At 38.7% G+C, this 20,206-nt stretch overlaps 1 protein-coding gene across 1 annotated transcript in view; it reads left to right on the top strand.

Moving 5' to 3' along the window:
* The window catches only part of LOC110531049 (piezo-type mechanosensitive ion channel component 2), a 220,057-nt gene that overhangs the window by 185,716 nt on the left and 14,135 nt on the right, over positions 1-20,206 (top strand). Inside the window, exons 42-45 of the mRNA XM_090182937.1 lie at positions 2,623-2,805; positions 8,675-8,984; positions 12,077-12,206; positions 12,291-12,438. Coding sequence (XP_090039063.1) covers positions 2,623-2,805; positions 8,675-8,984; positions 12,077-12,206; positions 12,291-12,438 — 771 coding nt within the window. The remainder of the gene's footprint in view (positions 1-2,622; positions 2,806-8,674; positions 8,985-12,076; positions 12,207-12,290; positions 12,439-20,206) is intronic.

Genomic DNA, 20,206 nt, shown 5'->3' with positions numbered 1-20,206 from the left:
AGTAAGAGGTTTATATCTATCTGTGTGGTCCATGACAGACACTGTCGAGTAAGAGGTTTATATCTATCTGTGTGGTCCATGACAGACACTGTCGAGTAAGAGGTTTATATCTATCTGTGTGGTCCATGACAGACACTGTCGAGTAAGAGGTTTATATCTATCTGTGTGGTCCATGACAGACACTGTCGAGTAAGAGGTTTATATCTATCTGTGTGGTCCATGACAGACACTGTCGAGTAAGAGGTTCTATCTATCTGTGTGGTCTATGACAGACACTGTCGAGTAAGAGGTTTATATCTATCTGTGTGGTCTATGACAGACACTGTCGAGTAAGAGGTTTATATCTATCTGTGTGGTCCATGACAGACACTGTCGAGTAAGAGGTTCTATCTATCTGTGTGGTCTATGACAGACACTGTCGAGTAAGAGGTTTATATCTATCTGTGTGGTCCATGACAGACACTGTCGAGTAAGAGGTTCTATCTATCTGTGTGGTCCATGACAGACACTGTCAAGTAAGAGGTTTATATCTATCTGTGTGGTCCATGACAGACACTGTCGAGTAAGAGGTTCTATCTATCTGTGTGGTCCATGACAGACACTGTCGAGTAAGAGGTTTATATCTATCTGTGTGGTCCATGACAGACACTGTCGAGTAAGAGGTTCTATCTATCTGCGTGGTCTATGACAGACACTGTCGAGTAAGAGGTTCTATCTATCTGTGTGGTCCATGACAGACACTGTTGAGTAAGAGGTTCTATCTATCTGTGTGGTCCATGACAGACACTGTCAAGTAAGAGGTTCTATCTATCTGTGTGGTCTATGACAGACACTGTCGAGTAAGAGGTTCTATCTATCTGTGTGGTCCATGACAGACACTGTCGAGTAAGAGGTTCTATCTATCTGTGTGGTCCATGACAGACACTGTCAAGTAAGAGGTTCTATCTATCTGTGTGGTCCATGACAGACACTGTTGAGTAAGAGGTTCTATCTATCTGTGTGGTCCATGACAGACACTGTCAAGTAAGAGGTTCTATCTATCTGTGTGGTCTATGACAGACACTGTCGAGTAAGAGGTTTATATCTATCTGTGTGGTCCATGACAGACACTGTCGAGCAAGAGGTTCTATCTATCTGTGTAGTCTATGACAGACACTGTCGAGTAAGAGGTTCTATCTATCTGTGTGGTCCATGACAGACACTGTCGAGTAAGAGGTTCTATCTATCTGTGTGGTCTATGACAGACACTGTCGAGTAAGAGGTTTATATCTATCTGTGTGGTCCATGACAGACACTGTCGAGTAAGAGGTTTATATCTATCTGTGTGGTCCATGACAGACACTGTCGAGTAAGAGGTTTATATCTATCTGTGTGGTCCATGACAGACACTGTCGAGTAAGAGGTTCTATCTATCTGTGTGGTCCATGACAGACACTGTCGAGTAAGAGGTTCTATCTATCTGTGGGGTCTATGACAGACACTGTCGAGTAAGAGGTTCTATCTATCTGTGTGGTCCATGACAGACACTGTCGAGTAAGAGGTTCTATCTATCTGTGTGGTCCATGACAGACACTGTCGAGTAAGAGGTTCTATCTATCTGTGTGGTCCATGACAGACACTGTTGAGTAAGAGGTTCTATCTATCTGTGTGGTCCATGACAGACACTGTCAAGTAAGAGGTTCTATCTATCTGTGTGGTCTATGACAGACACTGTCGAGTAAGAGGTTCTATCTATCTGTGTGGTCCATGACAGACACTGTTGAGTAAGAGGTTCTATCTATCTGTGTGGTCCATGACAGACACTGTCAAGTAAGAGGTTCTATCTATCTGTGTGGTCCATGACAGACACTGTTGAGTAAGAGGTTCTATCTATCTGTGTGGTCCATGACAGACACTGTCAAGTAAGAGGTTCTATCTATCTGTGTGGTCTATGACAGACACTGTCGAGTAAGAGGTTCTATCTGTGTGGTCCATGACAGACACTGTCGAGCAAGAGGTTCTATCTATCTGTGTGGTCTATGACAGACACTGTTGAGTAAGAGGTTCTATCTATCTGTGTGGTCCATGACAGACAGACACTGTCAAGTAAGAGGTTCTATCTATCTGCGTGGTCTATGACAGACACTGTCGAGTAAGAGGTTCTATCTATCTGTGTGGTCCATGACAGACACTGTCGAGTAAGAGGTTCTATTTAACTAATATTACATTTGTTTAGTCTGTTGTATGTACACCATTGTAATCATTAGACTGGTAATCTCTATGGTTCTATACAATGACTGTCTCTATGTTTACACAAAGATCATGAAGCTCCTGAAGTTAAGGAAAATATTTGTGGTTATATAATCCCTGACTATGTCATTATTAACTGAACCGGCACCCAACGTTTCTAGCTGGAGGATAATGTTTTGGCTCGGAGGCTGTGTCGGTGTGTGCTGTACTGATTCTAGGAAGTCTAGGATGACTTCTAAGGTTAAACTCTGACAGTGATTAAAAGGTCTGACCGATGCTGGTCAGAATGAAACATACATCCCCACTTTTATCGATTGGACGGTCTGTCATATTAACATGAATAATTAACCCTATGATAATAACATTACTGTCTGTTTATATCTTCCCTCCTAGGTCACCATCGTCATCAAGTATTTCTTCCAGTTTGGCTTTTTCCCCTTCAACCAGAACCCGAAGGTGGACGTGAACAAACCCTACCACCCTCCAAACATCATTGGAGTGGAGAAGAAAGATGGATACGTCGTCTATGACCTCATACAACTTCTGGCGCTCTTCTTCCACAGGTCCATCCTGAAGGTACGTCTCAGAGAGAGAGAGAGAGAGAGAGAGAGTGCTGATCTAGGATCAGTGTAGCCCATTTAGATTGTAGTGAGTAAGAACTCCATGGACAGGGAGGATCTGATCCTAGATCAGCACTCCTACTGTGAGACTCTTTGTGATTACGGGACCTGGATACTCCTGTTGTTTAGCTGAGAAGCAGTGGGATGTGATGAGTCTGTTCTAGCTGGTTGAGATACAGCTCTGGATTCTGTTAGTTGGAGCTTATTGTATGAATGTAATGTATAGTGTATAGTGTATTATATAAGGTATGGCATATTATATAAGGTATAGTATAGTGTATTATATAAGGTATAGTATAGTGTATAGTGTATTATATAGTGTATAGTATATTATATAAGGTATAGTATAGTGTATAGTATATGGTGTATAGTATAGTGTATAGTGAATGGTGTACAGTGTATAGTATTGTGTATAGTATAGTGTGTAGTGTATAGTATAGCGTGGTGTGTAGTATGGTGTATAGTGTATGGTGTATAGTATAGTGTATACAGTGGGGCAAAAAAGTATTTAGTCAGCCACCAATTGTGCAAGTTCTCCCACTTAAAAAGATGAGAGAGGCCTGTAATTTTAATCATAGGTACACTTCAACTATGACAGACAAAATTAGAAAACAAATCCAGAAAATCACATTGTAGGATTTTTAATGAATTTATTTGCAAATTATGGTGGAAAATGAGTATTTGGTCACTACAAACAAGCAAGATTTCTGGCTCTCACAGACCTGTAACTTCTTCTTTAAGAGGCTCCTCTGTCCTCCACTCGTTACCTGTATTAATGGCACCTGTTTGAACTTGTTATCAGTATAAAAGACACCTGTCCACAACCTCAAACAGTCACACTCCAAACTCCACTATGGCCAAGACCAAAGAGCTGTCAAACGACACCAGAAACAAAATTGTAGACCTGCACCAGGCTGGGAAGACTGAATCTGCAATAGGTAAGCAGCTTGGTTATAGTTGAAGTGTAGCTATGATGAAAATTACAGGCCTCTCTCATATTTTTAAGTGGGAGAACTTGCACAATTGGTGGCTGACTAAATACTTTTTTGCCCCACTGTAGAATAGTGTAGTATGGTGTATGGTGTATAGTGCGTAGTATAGTATAGTGTGTAGTATAGTGTATGGTGTATAGTGTATATTGTATGGCGTATAGTATAGTGTTTTTTATGGTGTATAGTATAGTGTACAGTATAGTGTATACTGTATAGTATATTGTATGGTATAGTGTATAGTATAGTGTATAGTATAGAGTATCGCATAGTGGATTGTATAGTATAGTGTATAGTATAGATTATTTTATTGTATAGTATAGTGTATTGTATAGTACATAGTATAGTGTGTAGTGCATAGTGTATAGTATAGTGTAAAGTGTATAGTATGGTGTATAGTATGGTGTATAGTGCATAGTGTATAGTGTATAGTATGGTGTATAGTGCATAGTGTATAGTATAGTGTATAGTGTATAGTATAGTGTATAGTGTATAGTATAGTGTATAGTGTATAGTATAGTGTATAGTGTATAGTGTATAGTGTATAGTGTATAGTACAGTGTATAGTGTATAGTATAGTGTATAGTGTATGGTATAGTGTATAGTGTATAGTATAGTGTATAGTGTATAGTATAGTGTATAGTGTATAGTACAGTGTATAGTACGGTGTATAGTGTATAGTGTATAGTGTAGTGTATAGTATAGTGTATAGTGTATAGTATAGTGTATAGTGTATAGTATAGTTTGTAGTGTATAGTACGGTGTATAGTATAGTGTATAGTGTATAGTATAGTGTATAGTGTATAGTATAGTGTATAGTGTATAGTCTAGTGTATAGTACGGTGTATAGTGTATAGCATGGTGTATTGTATAGTGTATAGTATGGTGTGTATAGTATAGTGTATAGTATGGTGTACAGTGTATAGTATAGTGTACAGTATGGTGTATTGTATATTGTATATAGTATAGTGTATAGTATGGTATATTGTATATAGTATAGTGTATAGTATGGTGTATTGTATATTGTATATAGTATAGTGTATAGTATGGCGTATTGTATATTGTATATAGTATAGTGTATAGTATGGTGTATTGTATATTGTATATAGTATGGTGTATTGTATATTGTATATAGTATAGTGTATAGTATAGTGTATAGTACGGTGTATTGTATAGTGTATAGTGTATAGTATAGTGTATAGTGTATAGTATAGTGTATAGTGTATAGTGTATAGTGTATAGTGTATAGTGTATAGTATAGTGCATAGTACGGTGTATAGTATGGTGTATAGTGTATAGTGTATGGTGTATAGTGTATAGTGTATAGTATCGTGTATAGTATGGTGTATAGTATAGTGTATAGTGTATAGTATAGTGTATAGTATGGTGTATAGTGTATAGTATATAGTATAGTGTATAGTGTATAGTGTATAGTATGGTGTATTGTATAGTGTATAGTGTATAGTGTATAGTATGGTGTATAGTATAGTGTATAGTGTATAGTGTATAGTGTATAGTATAGTGCATAGTACGGTGTATAGTATGGTGTATAGTGTATAGTGTATGGTGTATAGTGTATAGCGCATAGTATGGTGTATAGTATGGTGTATAGTGTATAGTGTATAGTGTATAGTGTATAGTGTATAGTATGGTGTATAGTACGGTGTATAGTATAGTGTATAGTATAGTGTATAGTGTATAGTATATAGCATAGTGTATCGCATGGTGTATAGTGTATAGTATAGTGTATAGTATGGTGTATAGTATAGTGTATAGTATAGTGTATAGCGTATAGTATAGTGTGTAGTATGGTGTATAGTGTATAGTATAGTGTATAGTATAGTGTATAGTATAGTGTATAGTGTGGTGTATAGTGTATAGTATAGTGTATATTATGGTGTATAGTGTATAGTATAGTGTACAGTGTATAGTATAGTGTATAGTATAGTGTATAGTGTATAGCATAGTGTATAGTATGGTGTATAGTGTATAGTATAGTGTATAGTATGGTGTATAGTATAGTGTATAGTATGGTGTATAGTGTATAGTCTATATTATAGTGTATAGTACGGTGTATAGTGTATAGTATAGTGTATAGTATGAAGTATAGTATAGTGTATAGTATGGCGTATAGTATTGTGTATAGCATGGTGTATAGTGTATAGTATAGTGTATAGTATAGTGTATTGTATAGTGTATAGTATAGTGCATAGTATAGTGTATAGCGCAGTGTCTAGTATAGTGTATAGTATGGTGTATGGTGTATAGTATAGTGTATAGCATTGTGTATAGCATAGTGTATAGTATAGTGTATAGTATGGTGTATAGTGTATAGTATAGTGTATAGTATAGTGTATAGTATAGTGTATAGTATAGTATGCAGTATAGTGTGTAGTGTATAGTATAGTGTATAGTATAGTGTATGGTATAGTGTAATGTATAGTATAGTGTATAGTATAGTGTATAGTATAGTGTATAGTATGGTGTATGGTATAGTATAGTGTATAGTGTATAGTATGGTGTGTATAGTATAGTGTATAGTACGGTGTATAGTGTATAGTATGGTGTATTGTATATTGTATATAGTATAGTGTATAGTATAGTGTATAGTACGGTGTATTGTATAGTGTATAGTGTATAGTATAGTATATAGTTTATAGTGTATAGTGTATAGTGTATAGTGTATAGTGTATAGTATAGTGCATAGTACGGTGTATAGTATGGTGTATAGTGTATAGTGTATGGTGTATAGTGTATAGTGTATAGTATGGTGTATAGTATGGTGTATAGTATAGTGTATAGTGTATAGTGTATAGTATAGTGTATAGTATGGTGTACAGTGTATAGTATATAGTATAGTGTATAGTGTATAGTGTATAGTGTATAGTGTATAGTGTATAGTACGGTGTATTGTATAGTGTATAGTGTATAGTGTATAGTATGGTGTATAGTATAGTGTATAGTGTATAGTGTATAGTGTATAGTATAGTGCATAGTACGGTGTATAGTATGGTGTATAGTGTATAGTGTATGGTGTATAGTGTATAGTGCATAGTATGGTGTATAGTATGGTGTATTGTATAGTGTATAGTATAGTGCATTGTATAGTGTATAGTGTATAGTATGGTGTATAGTATAGTGTATTGTATAGTGTATAGTGTATAGTATGGTGTATAGTATAGTGTATTGTATAGTGTATAGTGTATAGTATAGTGTATAGTATGGTGTATAGTATAGTGTAGTGTATAGTGTTTTGTGTATAGTATAGTGTATAGTATGGTGTATAGTATGGTGTATTGTATAGTGTATTGTATGGTGTATTGTATTGTGTATAGTATAGTGTATAGTATGGTGTATAGTATGGTGTATTGTATTGTGTATAGTATAGTGTACAGTATAGTGTATAGTATGGTGTATAGTATAATGTATAGTGTATAGTGTATAGTGTATAGTCTGGTGTATAGTATAGTGTATAGTATAGTGTATAGTATGGTGTATTGTATAGTGTATTGTATGGTGTATTGTATTGTGTATAGTATAGTGTATAGTATAGTGTATAGTATGGTGTATAGTATGGTGTATAGTATAGTGTATTGTATAGTGTATTGTGTATAGTATAGTGTATAGTATGGTGTATAGTATAATGTATTGTATAGTGTATAGTGTATAGTATAGTGTGTAGTGTATAGTATAGTGTATAGTATGGTGTATGGTATGGTGTATTGTGTAGTGTATAGTATGGTGTATTGTATTGTGTATAGTATAGTGTATAGTATAGTGTATAGTATGGTGTATTGTATTGTGTATAGTATAGTGTATAGTATGGTGTATAGTATGGTGTATTGTGTATAGTATAGTGTATAGTATAGCGTATAGTATGGTGTATAGTATGGTGTATGGTATAGTGTATGGCATAGTGTATAGTATGGTGTATAGTGTATAGTACAGTGTATAGTATAGTGTATAGTATGGTGTATAGTATAGTGTATTGTATTGTGTATAGTATAGTGTGTAGTGTGGTGTATAGTGTATTGTATTGTGTGTAGTATAGTGTATAGTATGGTGTATAGTATAGTGTATTGTATTGTGTATAGTATAGTGTATAGTGTGGTGTATAGTATAGTGTATTGTGTATAGTATAGTGTATAGTATAGTGTATAGTATGGTGTATAGTATAGTGTATTGTATTGTGTATAGTACTGTGTATAGTATAGTGTATAGTATGGTGTATAGTATAGTGTATAGTATAGTGTATAGTATGGTGTATAGTATAGTATGGTGTATTGTATTGTTTATAGTATAGTGTATAGTGTATAGTATAGCGTAAAGTATAGTGTATTGTATTGTGTATAGTATAGTGTATAGTATGGTGTATAGTATGGTGTATTGTATTGTTTATAGTATAGTGTATAGTGTATAGTATATTGTATAGTGTAGTGTATTGTATTGTGTATAGTATGGTGTATAGTATAGTGAATAGTATGGTGTATAGTATAGTGTATAGTATAGTGTATAGTATGGTGTATAGTATGGTGTATTGTTTATAGTATAGTGTATAGTATAGTGTATAGTATGGTGTATAGTATAGTGTATAGTGTATAGTGTATAGTATAGTGTATTGTATTGTGTATTGTATTGTGTTCATAAGGAACTATAATGTTGTGATTTTGGTTTGCCGATTGATACGATCGAGAGTCATTGCCTACAACTCTTAAAACAATGTAATTGTTTGTTTGTTCAAAGTTCCATCATACCTTACCTCTCCTCTACCTGCCGCCACTTGGTTTGGTACAGAGCATTAACCTTGTGTCTCTTCTGTGTACTGTCCTGCCATAGTGTCATGGTCTATGGGACGAAGACAACCTTAAGGACACCAAGAAGGAGATCCTCCGCAGGGACACTGAGTCAGAGGACGATGAGAGGAGGGAGATGGAGGCCACTCCCGTCCCTTCCACCCCCCGCGAGAGGAAGGGGTCCACACAGACCCTCAGGTCTATAAACCTGGGCATGGGCACCTCCGTGGACTCTGTACACGTCCCCATGCACAACCTCCAGCAACAGCAGCAGACCTACCAGAGGAGAAAGAGCTCCAGTGGAGGGTCTCATATCTCCCACCGCTCAGTCCACTCTGTACGCTCCAAGAGAGGTCAGGAAAACTATTTGACTTGACTTGATTTAGCCTTTACTTTACAGTACTTTACAGCACTTTACAGTACTTTACAGTAATGTACAGTACTTTACAGTACTTTACAGCATTTTACAGCACTGTACAGTACTGTACATTACTTTAAAGTACTTTACATAACTGTACAGCACTTTACAGTACTTTACAGAACTGTACAGTACTTTACATCACTTTACAGCGCTTTACAGTACTTTACAGTACTTTACAGCACCTTACAGTACTTTACAGCACTTAACAGTACTGTACAGTACTTTACAGTACTTTACAACACTTTGCGGCACTTTACAGCACTTTACAGCACTTTACAGCACTTTACAGTACTTTACGATTGACTTTATTTTCATAAAGCTCCATACTTTACTTAGTAGGGATGTAAAGATTTACCGATCTGTCCCTGGTTCAAATGAGTTGCGTGGGTCTGCGGGAGCCCAAACTGATCCAAATGAAGCAATCAATAAGAAAAACTATTCTAACGTCACAAATCGCCGTGACTACTAACGTTTTTTTTGTCATTTTCTTTTGCTGCATTGTTCCAAAACAAAAAACCCTCGACCTGTTGTGACGTGAATTGATGCTTCCTGTCCTTCAGCTTATCAAACTGTCCGGCTTGTAACTGAGTATGACGTTCATCTAAAAGTCAGTTAACAACCGTGTGCACAGTAGGGATAGTACCTCATTCAGTCCACTGGTCCACTGTTTGACTGAGACTTCCTTAGTCGAGCAGTCGCATGTATTACATTTTTTCTGTCATGGTGCCCAAGACGACTGTCTGATTGGCTCCTGTCTCAGTGGACTGATCCATTGCGGCGATCACAGGGATGGCACAGTCCATCACTCTAAGACATGTGATACTGAAATTGAATATGGTTATATTATATTAAAAAAATAATGGTGCAAACACTAATAAATCTAATATTATTTTATAATAGATGCGCTTTCTCACCGCGTTGGATACGGTCGCGGTCTGCGGATCGCGGTCTGCGGGTCGCGGTCTGCGGGTCGCTGTCTGTGGGTCGCGGTCTGCGGGTCGCGGTCTGCGGGTCGCTGTCTGCGGGTCGCGGTCTGCGGGTCGCGGTCTGCGGGTCGCGGTCTGCGGGTCGCTGTCTGCGGGTCGCGGTCTGCGGGTCGCGGTCTGCGGGTCGCTGTCTGCGGGTCGCGGTCTGCGGGTCGCGGTCTGCGGGTCGCTGTCTGCGGGTCGCGGTCTGCGGGTCGCTGTCTGCGGGTCGCGGTCTGCGGGTCGCTGTCTGCGGGTCGCTGTCTGCGGGTCGCTGTCTGCGGGTCGCGGTCTGCGGGTTGCTGTCTGCGGGTCGCTGTCTGCGGGTCGCTGTCTGCGGGTCGCGGTCTGCGGGTTGCGGTCTGCGGATCGCTGTCTGCGGTTCTGAAACATAATCTTTAGTGTAGAATTGCCGCCTTTCTATCACGGCTCAGGCTACGACCCAGATGCAGACACAGGAGGCGGATAGTAGAAGTCTCAGAGTTTATTATTTTTCAAGGGGCAGGCAAAAGGTAAATCAAGGGAGGAAAAGAGTCATAATCCTAATCAGAGTCAGGCAGGTACGGTACGGTACGGCAGGCAGGATCAGGGTCAGGATAGGTCAGAACTGGGAAGACTAGGAAAAACAAAAACTAGAGCACAGGAAACACGGGAACACGCTGGTGGGACTGTGTGCTTAAAGCATCAGACAAGCTCAGGTGCATATGTAGTTGCTTTTATTGAAACACATAGGGTGTGTCTGTCTATATGTGGAAAAATAAGGTTAAACATTTTGACCAATCGAAAGAACACGACGACTCTCGGTCTACGAATATTTTATTGTAGTCAGGGAGACGTAGCTGCCCTATGCCACCTGAGAGGTAGGCCTACCTTATCCCTGTTCAAATATAATAAGCGCCGTACAATTTAGGTTAAAGTGCCTTCAGAAAGTATTCATACCCCTTGTCTTATTCCACATTTTTGTTAATTTCAAAATGGATTAAATTTACTTTTTGTTTTACCCATCTACAAACAATACCCCAAAACAATACCCCATAATGACAAAGTGAAAACATGACACATTTGTTGAAAATTAAATAAAGATTAAATAAAGGAATATCTAATTTACATACGGTACTAGTCGAAAGTTTGGACACACCTACTCATTCCAGGGTTTTTCTTTATTTGTACTATTTTCTACATTGTAGAATAAATAGTGAAGACATCAACACTATGAAATAACACATATGGAATCATGTAGTAACCAAAAAAGTGTTAAACAAATCAAAATAACTTTTAACAAGGCACACCTGCATTCCTGGTGATTACCTCATAACTTACTTTACTTTACTTTACTACTAACTTACTTTACTTTACCACTAACTTACTTTACTTTACTTCTAACTTACTTTACTTCTAACTTACTTTACTTTACCACTAACTTATTTTACTTTACTTCTAACTTACTTTACTTTACTACTAACTTACTTTACTTTACTACTAACTTACTTTACTACTAACTTACTTTACTTTACTTCTAACTTACTTTACTTTACTACTAACTTACTTTACTTTACTACTAACTTACTTTACTTTACTACTAACTTACTTTACTTTACTACTAACTTATTTTACTTTACTACTAACTTACTTTACTTTACTACTAACTTACTTTACTTTACTTCTAACTTACTTTACTTTACTACTAACTTATTTTACTTTACCACTAACTTATTTTACTTTACTTCTAACTTACTTAACTTTACTTTACTACTAACTTACTTTACTTTACTACTAACTTACTTTACTTTACTACTAACTTACTTTACTTTACTACTAACTTACTTTACTTTACTACTAACTTACTTTACTTTACTACTAACTTATTTTACTTTACCACTAACTTACTTTACTTTACTTCTAACTTACTTTACTACTAACTTACTTTACTTAGCCACTAACTTATTTTACTTAACTTTACTATCTACTTACTTTATTTTGCCACTAACTTACTTTACTACTAACCTAATTTACGTACAGTACAATAGGGTTGTAACATGTATTGCCATGGTTTCCCCAGGCAGCACTAACTCCAGGAACAGTAGCCATAGAGACGGGAGCGAGTCAGTGCAGCAGAAGACTAAGAAACAGCTGATCAAGGAGAAAATCAGAGAACAGATGATCAAAGCCAAGACCTTCACTATCAAAAGGTGGGATTGACTGGTTGAATGATTGATTAGTTGATCGACTGACTGATTGGTTGATTGATTGTATTTGTATCATTGTCTCTCCAGGACCATGGAGGTGTACCTGCCCATCCGTCAGTTCTTCTACAACCTGGTCCATCCAGAGTACAGCGCTGTAACAGACGTCTATGTTCTAATGTTCCTGGCCGACACCGTCGACTTCATCATCATCGTCTTCGGCTTCTCTGCTTTTGGGGTACGTATGCTGGTCTCTTTTGGGGTACGTATGCTGGTCTCTTTTGGGGTATGTATGCTGGTCTCTTTTGGGGTATGTATGCTGGTCTCTTTTGGGGTACGTATGCTGGTCTCTTTTGGGTACGTATGCTGGTCTCTTTTGGGGTACATATGCTGGTCTCTTTTGGGGTACGTATGCTGGTCTCTTTTGGGGTACGTATGCTGGTCTCTTTTGGGGTACGTATGCTGGTCTCTTTTGGGGTACGTATGCTGGTCTCTTTAGGGGTACGTATGCTGGTCTCTTTAGGGGTACCTACACTACCATTCAAAAGTTTGATGTCACTTCGAAATGTCTTTGTTTTTGAAAGAAAATCACATTTTTTTTGTCTATTAAAATAACATAAAATTGATCAGAAATACAGTGTAGACATTGTTAATGTTGTAAAGGACTATTGTAGCAGGAAACAGTAGATTTGTTATGGAATATCTACTTAAGCGTACAGAGGCCCACTATCAGCAACCATCACTCCTGTGTTACAATGGCACGATGTGTTAGTTAGTTTTGGGGTATGTCTAGTGTAGTCTCTTTTGGGGTATGTCTAGTCTCTTTTGGGGTATGTCTAGTCTAGTCTCTTTTGGGGTATGTCTAGTCTCTTTTGGGGTATGTCTATTCTAGTCTATTTTGGGGTATGTCTAGTCTATTTTGGGGTATGTCTAGTCTAGTCTCTTTTGGGGTATGTCTGGTCTCTTTTGGGGTATGTCTAGTCTCTTTTGGGGTATGTCTGGTCTCTTTTGGGGTATGTCTAGTCTAGTCTCTTTTGGGGTATATCTAGTCTCTTTTGGGGTATGTCTATTCTAGTCTCTTTTGGGGTATATCTAGTCTCTCTTGGGGTATGTCTAGTGTCTTTTGAGGTATGTCTATTCTAGTCTCTTGGGGTATGTCTAGTCTCTTTTGGGGTATGTCTAGTCTCTTTTGGGGTATGTCTAGTCTCTTTTGGGGTATGTCTAGTCTCTTTTGGGGTATGTCTAGTCTCTTTTCAGGTATGTCTAGTCTCTTTTGGGGAATGTCTAATCTAGTCTCTTTTGGGGTATGTCTAGTCTCTTTTGGGGTTTGTCTAGTCTCTTTTGAGGTATGTCTAGTCTAGTCTCTTTTGGGGTATGTCTAGTCTAGTCTCTTTTGAGGTATGTCTAGTCTAGTCTCTTTTGGGGTATGTCTAGTCTCTTTTGGGGTATGTCTAATCTCTTTTGTTGTATGTCTAGTCTAGTCTATTTTGGGGTATGTCTAGTCTAGTCTCTTTTGAGGTGTGTCTAGTCTAGTCTCTTTTGGGGAATGTCTAGTCTAGTCTCTTTTGAGGTATGTCTAGTCTCTTGGGGAATGTCTAGTCTCTTTTGGGGTATGTCTTTTCTAGTCTCTTTTGGGGTATGTCTAGTCTCTTGGGGTATGTCTAGTCTCTTTTGGGGTATGTCTAGTCTCTTTTGGGGTTTGTCTAGTCTCTTTTGGGGTATGTCTATTCTAGTCTCTTTTGGGGTATGTCTAGTCTAGTCTCTTTTGGGGTATGTCTAGTCTCTTTTGGGGTATGTCTAGTCTCTTTTGGGGTATGTCTAGTCTCTTTTGGGGTGTGTCTAGTCTCTTTTCAGGTATGTCTAGTCTCTTTTCAGGTATGTCTAGTCTCTTTTCAGGTATGTCTAGTCTCTTTTCAGGTATGTCTAGTCTCTATTGGGGTTTGTCTAGTCTCTTTTGAGGTATGTCTAGTCTAGTCTCTTTTGAGGTATGTCTAGTCTAGTCTCTTTTGGGGTATGTCTAGTCTCTTTTGGGGTATGTCTAGTCTCTTTTGGGGTATGTCTAGTCTAGTCTCTTTTGGGGTATGTCTAGTCTATTCTCTTTTGGTGGTATGTCTAGTCTATCCTCTTTTGGGGTATGTCTAGTCTAGTCTCTTTTGGGGTATGTCTAGTCTAGTCTCTTTTGGGGTATGTCTAGTCTAGTCTCTTTTGGGGTATGTCTAGTCTAGTCTCTTTTGGGGTATGTCTAGTCTAGTCTCTTTTGGGGTATGTCTAGTCTAGTCTCTTTTGGGGTATGTCTGGTCTCTTTTGGGGTATGTCTAGTCTCTTTTGGGGTATGTCTGGTCTCTTTTGGGGTATGTCTAGTCTAGTCTCTTTTGGGGTATATCTAGTCTCTTTTGGGGTATGTCTATTCTAGTCTCTTTTGGGGTATATCTAGTCTCTCTTGGGGTATGTCTAGTGTCTTTTGAGGTATGTCTATTCTAGTCTCTTGGGGTATGTCTAGTCTCTTTTGGGGTATGTCTAGTCTCTTTTGGGGTATGTCTAGTCTCTTTTGGGGTATGTCTAGTCTCTTTTGGGGTATGTCTAGTCTCTTTTCAGGTATGTCTAGTCTCTTTTGGGGAATGTCTAATCTAGTCTCTTTTGGGGTATGTCTAGTCTCTTTTGGGGTTTGTCTAGTCTCTTTTGAGGTATGTCTAGTCTAGTCTCTTTTGGGGTATGTCTAGTCTAGTCTCTTTTGAGGTATGTCTAGTCTAGTCTCTTTTGGGGTATGTCTAGTCTCTTTTGGGGTATGTCTAATCTCTTTTGTTGTATGTCTAGTCTAGTCTATTTTGGGGTATGTCTAGTCTAGTCTCTTTTGAGGTGTGTCTAGTCTAGTCTCTTTTGGGGAATGTCTAGTCTAGTCTCTTTTGAGGTATGTCTAGTCTCTTGGGGAATGTCTAGTCTCTTTTGGGGTATGTCTATTCTAGTCTCTTTTGGGGTATGTCTAGTCTCTTGGGGTATGTCTAGTCTCTTTTGGGGTATGTCTAGTCTCTTTTGGGGTTTGTCTAGTCTCTTTTGGGGTATGTCTATTCTAGTCTCTTTTGGGGTATGTCTAGTCTAGTCTCTTTTGGGGTATGTCTAGTCTCTTTTGGGGTATGTCTAGTCTCTTTTGGGGTATGTCTAGTCTCTTTTGGGGTGTGTCTAGTCTCTTTTCAGGTATGTCTAGTCTCTTTTCAGGTATGTCTAGTCTCTTTTCAGGTATGTCTAGTCTCTTTTCAGGTATGTCTAGTCTCTATTGGGGTTTGTCTAGTCTCTTTTGAGGTATGTCTAGTCTAGTCTCTTTTGAGGTATGTCTAGTCTAGTCTCTTTTGGGGTATGTCTAGTCTCTTTTGGGGTATGTCTAGTCTCTTTTGGGGTATGTCTAGTCTAGTCTCTTTTGGGGTATGTCTAGTCTATTCTCTTTTGGTGGTATGTCTAGTCTATCCTCTTTTGGGGTATGTCTAGTCTAGTCTCTTTTGGGGTATGTCTAGTCTAGTCTCTTTTGGGGTATGTCTAGTCTAGTCTCTTTTGGGGTATGTCTAGTCTAGTCTCTTTTGGGGTATGTCTAGTCTAGTCTCTTTTGGGGTATGTCTAGTCTAGTCTCTTTTGGGGTATGTCTGGTCTCTTTTGGGGTATGTCTAGTCTCTTTTGGGGTATGTCTGGTCTCTTTTGGGGTATGTCTAGTCTAGTCTCTTTTGGGGTATATCTAGTCTCTTTTGGGGTATGTCTATTCTAGTCTCTTTTGGGGTATATCTAGTCTCTCTTGGGGTATGTCTAGTGTCTTTTGAGGTATGTCTATTCTAGTCTCTTGGGGTATGTCTAGTCTCTTTTGGGGTATGTCTAGTCTCTTTTGGGGTATGTCTAGTCTCTTTTGGGGTATGTCTAGTCTCTTTTGGGGTATGTCTAGTCTCTTTTCAGGTATGTCTAGTCTCTTTTGGGGAATGTCTAATCTAGTCTCTTTTGGGGTATGTCTAGTCTCTTTTGGGGTTTGTCTAGTCTCTTTTGAGGTATGTCTAGTCTAGTCTCTTTTGGGGTATGTCTAGTCTAGTCTCTTTTGAGGTATGTCTAGTCTAGTCTCTTTTGGGGTATGTCTAGTCTCTTTTGGGGTATGTCTAATCTCTTTTGTTGTATGTCTAGTCTAGTCTATTTTGGGGTATGTCTAGTCTAGTCTCTTTTGAGGTGTGTCTAGTCTAGTCTCTTTTGGGGAATGTCTAGTCTAGTCTCTTTTGAGGTATGTCTAGTCTCTTGGGGAATGTCTAGTCTCTTTTGGGGTATGTCTATTCTAGTCTCTTTTGGGGTATGTCTAGTCTCTTGGGGTATGTCTAGTCTCTTTTGGGGTATGTCTAGTCTCTTTTGGGGTTTGTCTAGTCTCTTTTGGGGTATGTCTATTCTAGTCTCTTTTGGGGTATGTCTAGTCTAGTCTCTTTTGGGGTATGTCTAGTCTCTTTTGGGGTATGTCTAGTCTCTTTTGGGGTATGTCTAGTCTCTTTTGGGGTGTGTCTAGTCTCTTTTCAGGTATGTCTAGTCTCTTTTCAGGTATGTCTAGTCTCTTTTCAGGTATGTCTAGTCTCTTTTCAGGTATGTCTAGTCTCTTTTCAGGTATGTCTAGTCTCTATTGGGGTTTGTCTAGTCTCTTTTGAGGTATGTCTAGTCTAGTCTCTTTTGAGGTATGTCTAGTCTAGTCTCTTTTGGGGTATGTCTAGTCTCTTTTGGGGTATGTCTAGTCTCTTTTGGGGTATGTCTAGTCTAGTCTCTTTTGGGGTATGTCTAGTCTATTCTCTTTTGGTGGTATGTCTAGTCTATCCTCTTTTGGGGTATGTCTAGTCTAGTCTCTTTTGGGGTATGTCTAGTCTAGTCTCTTTTGGGGTATGTCTAGTCTAGTCTCTTTTGGGGTATGTCTAGTCTAGTCTCTTTTGGGGTATGTCTAGTCTAGTCTCTTTTGGGGTATGTCTAGTCTAGTCTCTTTTGGGGTATGTCTGGTCTCTTTTGGGGTATGTCTAGTCTCTTTTGGGGTATGTCTGGTCTCTTTTGGGGTATGTCTAGTCTAGTCTCTTTTGGGGTATATCTAGTCTCTTTTGGGGTATGTCTATTCTAGTCTCTTTTGGGGTATATCTAGTCTCTCTTGGGGTATGTCTAGTGTCTTTTGAGGTATGTCTATTCTAGTCTCTTGGGGTATGTCTAGTCTCTTTTGGGGTATGTCTAGTCTCTTTTGGGGTATGTCTAGTCTCTTTTGGGGTATGTCTAGTCTCTTTTGGGGTATGTCTAGTCTCTTTTCAGGTATGTCTAGTCTCTTTTGGGGAATGTCTAATCTAGTCTCTTTTGGGGTATGTCTAGTCTCTTTTGGGGTTTGTCTAGTCTCTTTTGAGGTATGTCTAGTCTAGTCTCTTTTGGGGTATGTCTAGTCTAGTCTCTTTTGAGGTATGTCTAGTCTAGTCTCTTTTGGGGTATGTCTAGTCTCTTTTGGGGTATGTCTAATCTCTTTTGTTGTATGTCTAGTCTAGTCTATTTTGGGGTATGTCTAGTCTAGTCTCTTTTGAGGTGTGTCTAGTCTAGTCTCTTTTGGGGAATGTCTAGTCTAGTCTCTTTTGAGGTATGTCTAGTCTCTTGGGGAATGTCTAGTCTCTTTTGGGGTATGTCTAGTCTCTTGGGGTATGTCTAGTCTCTTTTGGGGTATGTCTAGTCTCTTTTGGGGTTTGTCTAGTCTCTTTTGGGGTATGTCTATTCTAGTCTCTTTTGGGGTATGTCTAGTCTAGTCTCTTTTGGGGTATGTCTAGTCTCTTTTGGGGTATGTCTAGTCTCTTTTGGGGTATGTCTAGTCTCTTTTGGGGTGTGTCTAGTCTCTTTTCAGGTATGTCTAGTCTCTTTTCAGGTATGTCTAGTCTCTTTTCAGGTATGTCTAGTCTCTTTTCAGGTATGTCTAGTCTCTATTGGGGTTTGTCTAGTCTCTTTTGAGGTATGTCTAGTCTAGTCTCTTTTGAGGTATGTCTAGTCTAGTCTCTTTTGGGGAATGTCTAGTCTCTTTTGGGGTATGTCTAGTCTCTTTTGGGGTATGTCTAGTCTAGTCTCTTTTGGGGTATGTCTAGTCTATTCTCTTTTGGTGGTATGTCTAGTCTATCCTCTTTTGGGGTATGTCTAGTCTAGTCTCTTTTGGGGTATGTCTAGTCTAGTCTCTTTTGGGGTATGTCTAGTCTAGTCTCTTTTGGGGTATGTCTAGTCTAGTCTCTTTTGGGGTATGTCTAGTCTAGTCTCTTTTGGGGTATGTCTAGTCTAGTCTCTTTTGGGGTATGTCTAGTCTCTTTTGGGGTATGTCTAGTCTCTTTTGGGGTATGTCTAGTCTCTTTTGGGGTATGTCTAATCTAGTCTCTTTTGAGATATGTCTAGTCTCTGTTGCAGTATGTCTTGTCTCTGTTGCAGTATGTCTTGTCTCTGTTGCGGTATGTCTAGTCTGGGGTATATACTGTCCTCTGGGGCTAAAGCTATCCACTAACCATATCCCCACTAGGGTTAGAGTTAGTGAAAAGTTAGTTGAAATGTTGACAGTTACTTGAACATTTACCTTATCTTATCTGTCAGAAACTCCGTGGGAGCAGACATCACTTCCTCTTATCTCATCTTTTCTTATCTGTCAGAATCACTCAGCGAGGGCAGACATCACTTCCTCTTTTATCTTATCTTACCTTATCTTTTCTTATCTGTCAGAATCCCTCAGCGAAAGCAGACATCACTTCCTCTTATCTTCTCTTTTCTTATCTGTCAGAATCACTCAGCGAGGGCAGACATCACTTCCTCTTATCTTATCTTTTCTTATCTGTCAGAATCACTCAGCGAGGGCAGACATCACTTCCTCTCTTATCTTATATTTTCTTATCTGTCAGAATCACTCAGCGAGAGCAGACATCACTTCCTCTTATCTTATCTTTTCTTATCTGTCAGAATCACTCAGCAAGAGCAGACATCACTTCCTCTTATCTCATATTTTCTTATCTGTCAGAATCACTCAGCGAGGGCAGACATCACTTCCTCTTTTATCTTATCTTACCTTATCTTTTCTTATCTGTCAGAATCCCTCAGCGAAAGCAGACATCACTTCCTCTTATCTTCTCTTTTCTTATCTGTCAGAATCACTCAGCGAGAGCAGACATCACTTCCTCTTATCTTTTCTTATCTGTCAGAATCACTCCGCGGGAGCAGACATCACTTCCTCTTATCTTATCTTTTCTTATCTGTCAGAATCACTCAGCGAGAGCAGACATCACTTCCTCTCATATTTTCTTATCTTTTCTTATCTGTCAGAATCACTCAGCGAGGGCAGACATCACTTCCTCTTTTATCTTATCTTACCTTATCTTTTCTTATCTGTCAGAATCCCTCAGCGAAAGCAGACATCACTTCCTCTTATCTTCTCTTTTCTTATCTGTCAGAATCACTCAGCGAGGGCAGACATCACTTCCTCTTATCTTATCTTTTCTTATCTGTCAGAATCACTCAGCGAGGGCAGACATCACTTCCTCTCTTATCTTATATTTTCTTATCTGTCAGAATCACTCAGCGAGAGCAGACATCACTTCCCCTTATCTTGTCTTTTCTTATCTGTCAGAATCACTCAGCGAGAGCAGACATCACTTCCCCTTATCTTGTCTTTTCTTATCTGTCAGAATCACTCAGCGAGAGCAGACATCACTTCCTCTTATCTTTTCTTATCTGTCAGAATCACTCCGCGGGAGCAGACATCACTTCCTCTTATCTTATCTTTTCTTATCAGTCAGAATCACTCAGCGAGAGCAGACATCACTTCCTCTTATCTTTTCTTATCTGTCAGAATCACTCAGCGAGAGCAGACATCACTTCCTCTTATCTTTTCTTTTCTGTCAGAATCACTCAGCGAGAGCAGACATCACTTCCTCTCTTATCTTATCTTATGTTTTCTTATCTGTCATAATCACTCAGCGAGAGCAGACATCACTTCCTCTTATCTTATCTTTTCTTATCTG

Source organism: Oncorhynchus mykiss, chromosome 8 (genome assembly GCF_057628025.1).
Source record: "Oncorhynchus mykiss isolate SJ-2025 chromosome 8, ASM5762802v1, whole genome shotgun sequence".
Taxonomy (NCBI): domain Eukaryota; kingdom Metazoa; phylum Chordata; class Actinopteri; order Salmoniformes; family Salmonidae; genus Oncorhynchus; species Oncorhynchus mykiss.
The sequence above is the reverse complement of the archived record's forward strand: the minus strand, read 5'-3'. Positions and strand labels throughout refer to the sequence as shown.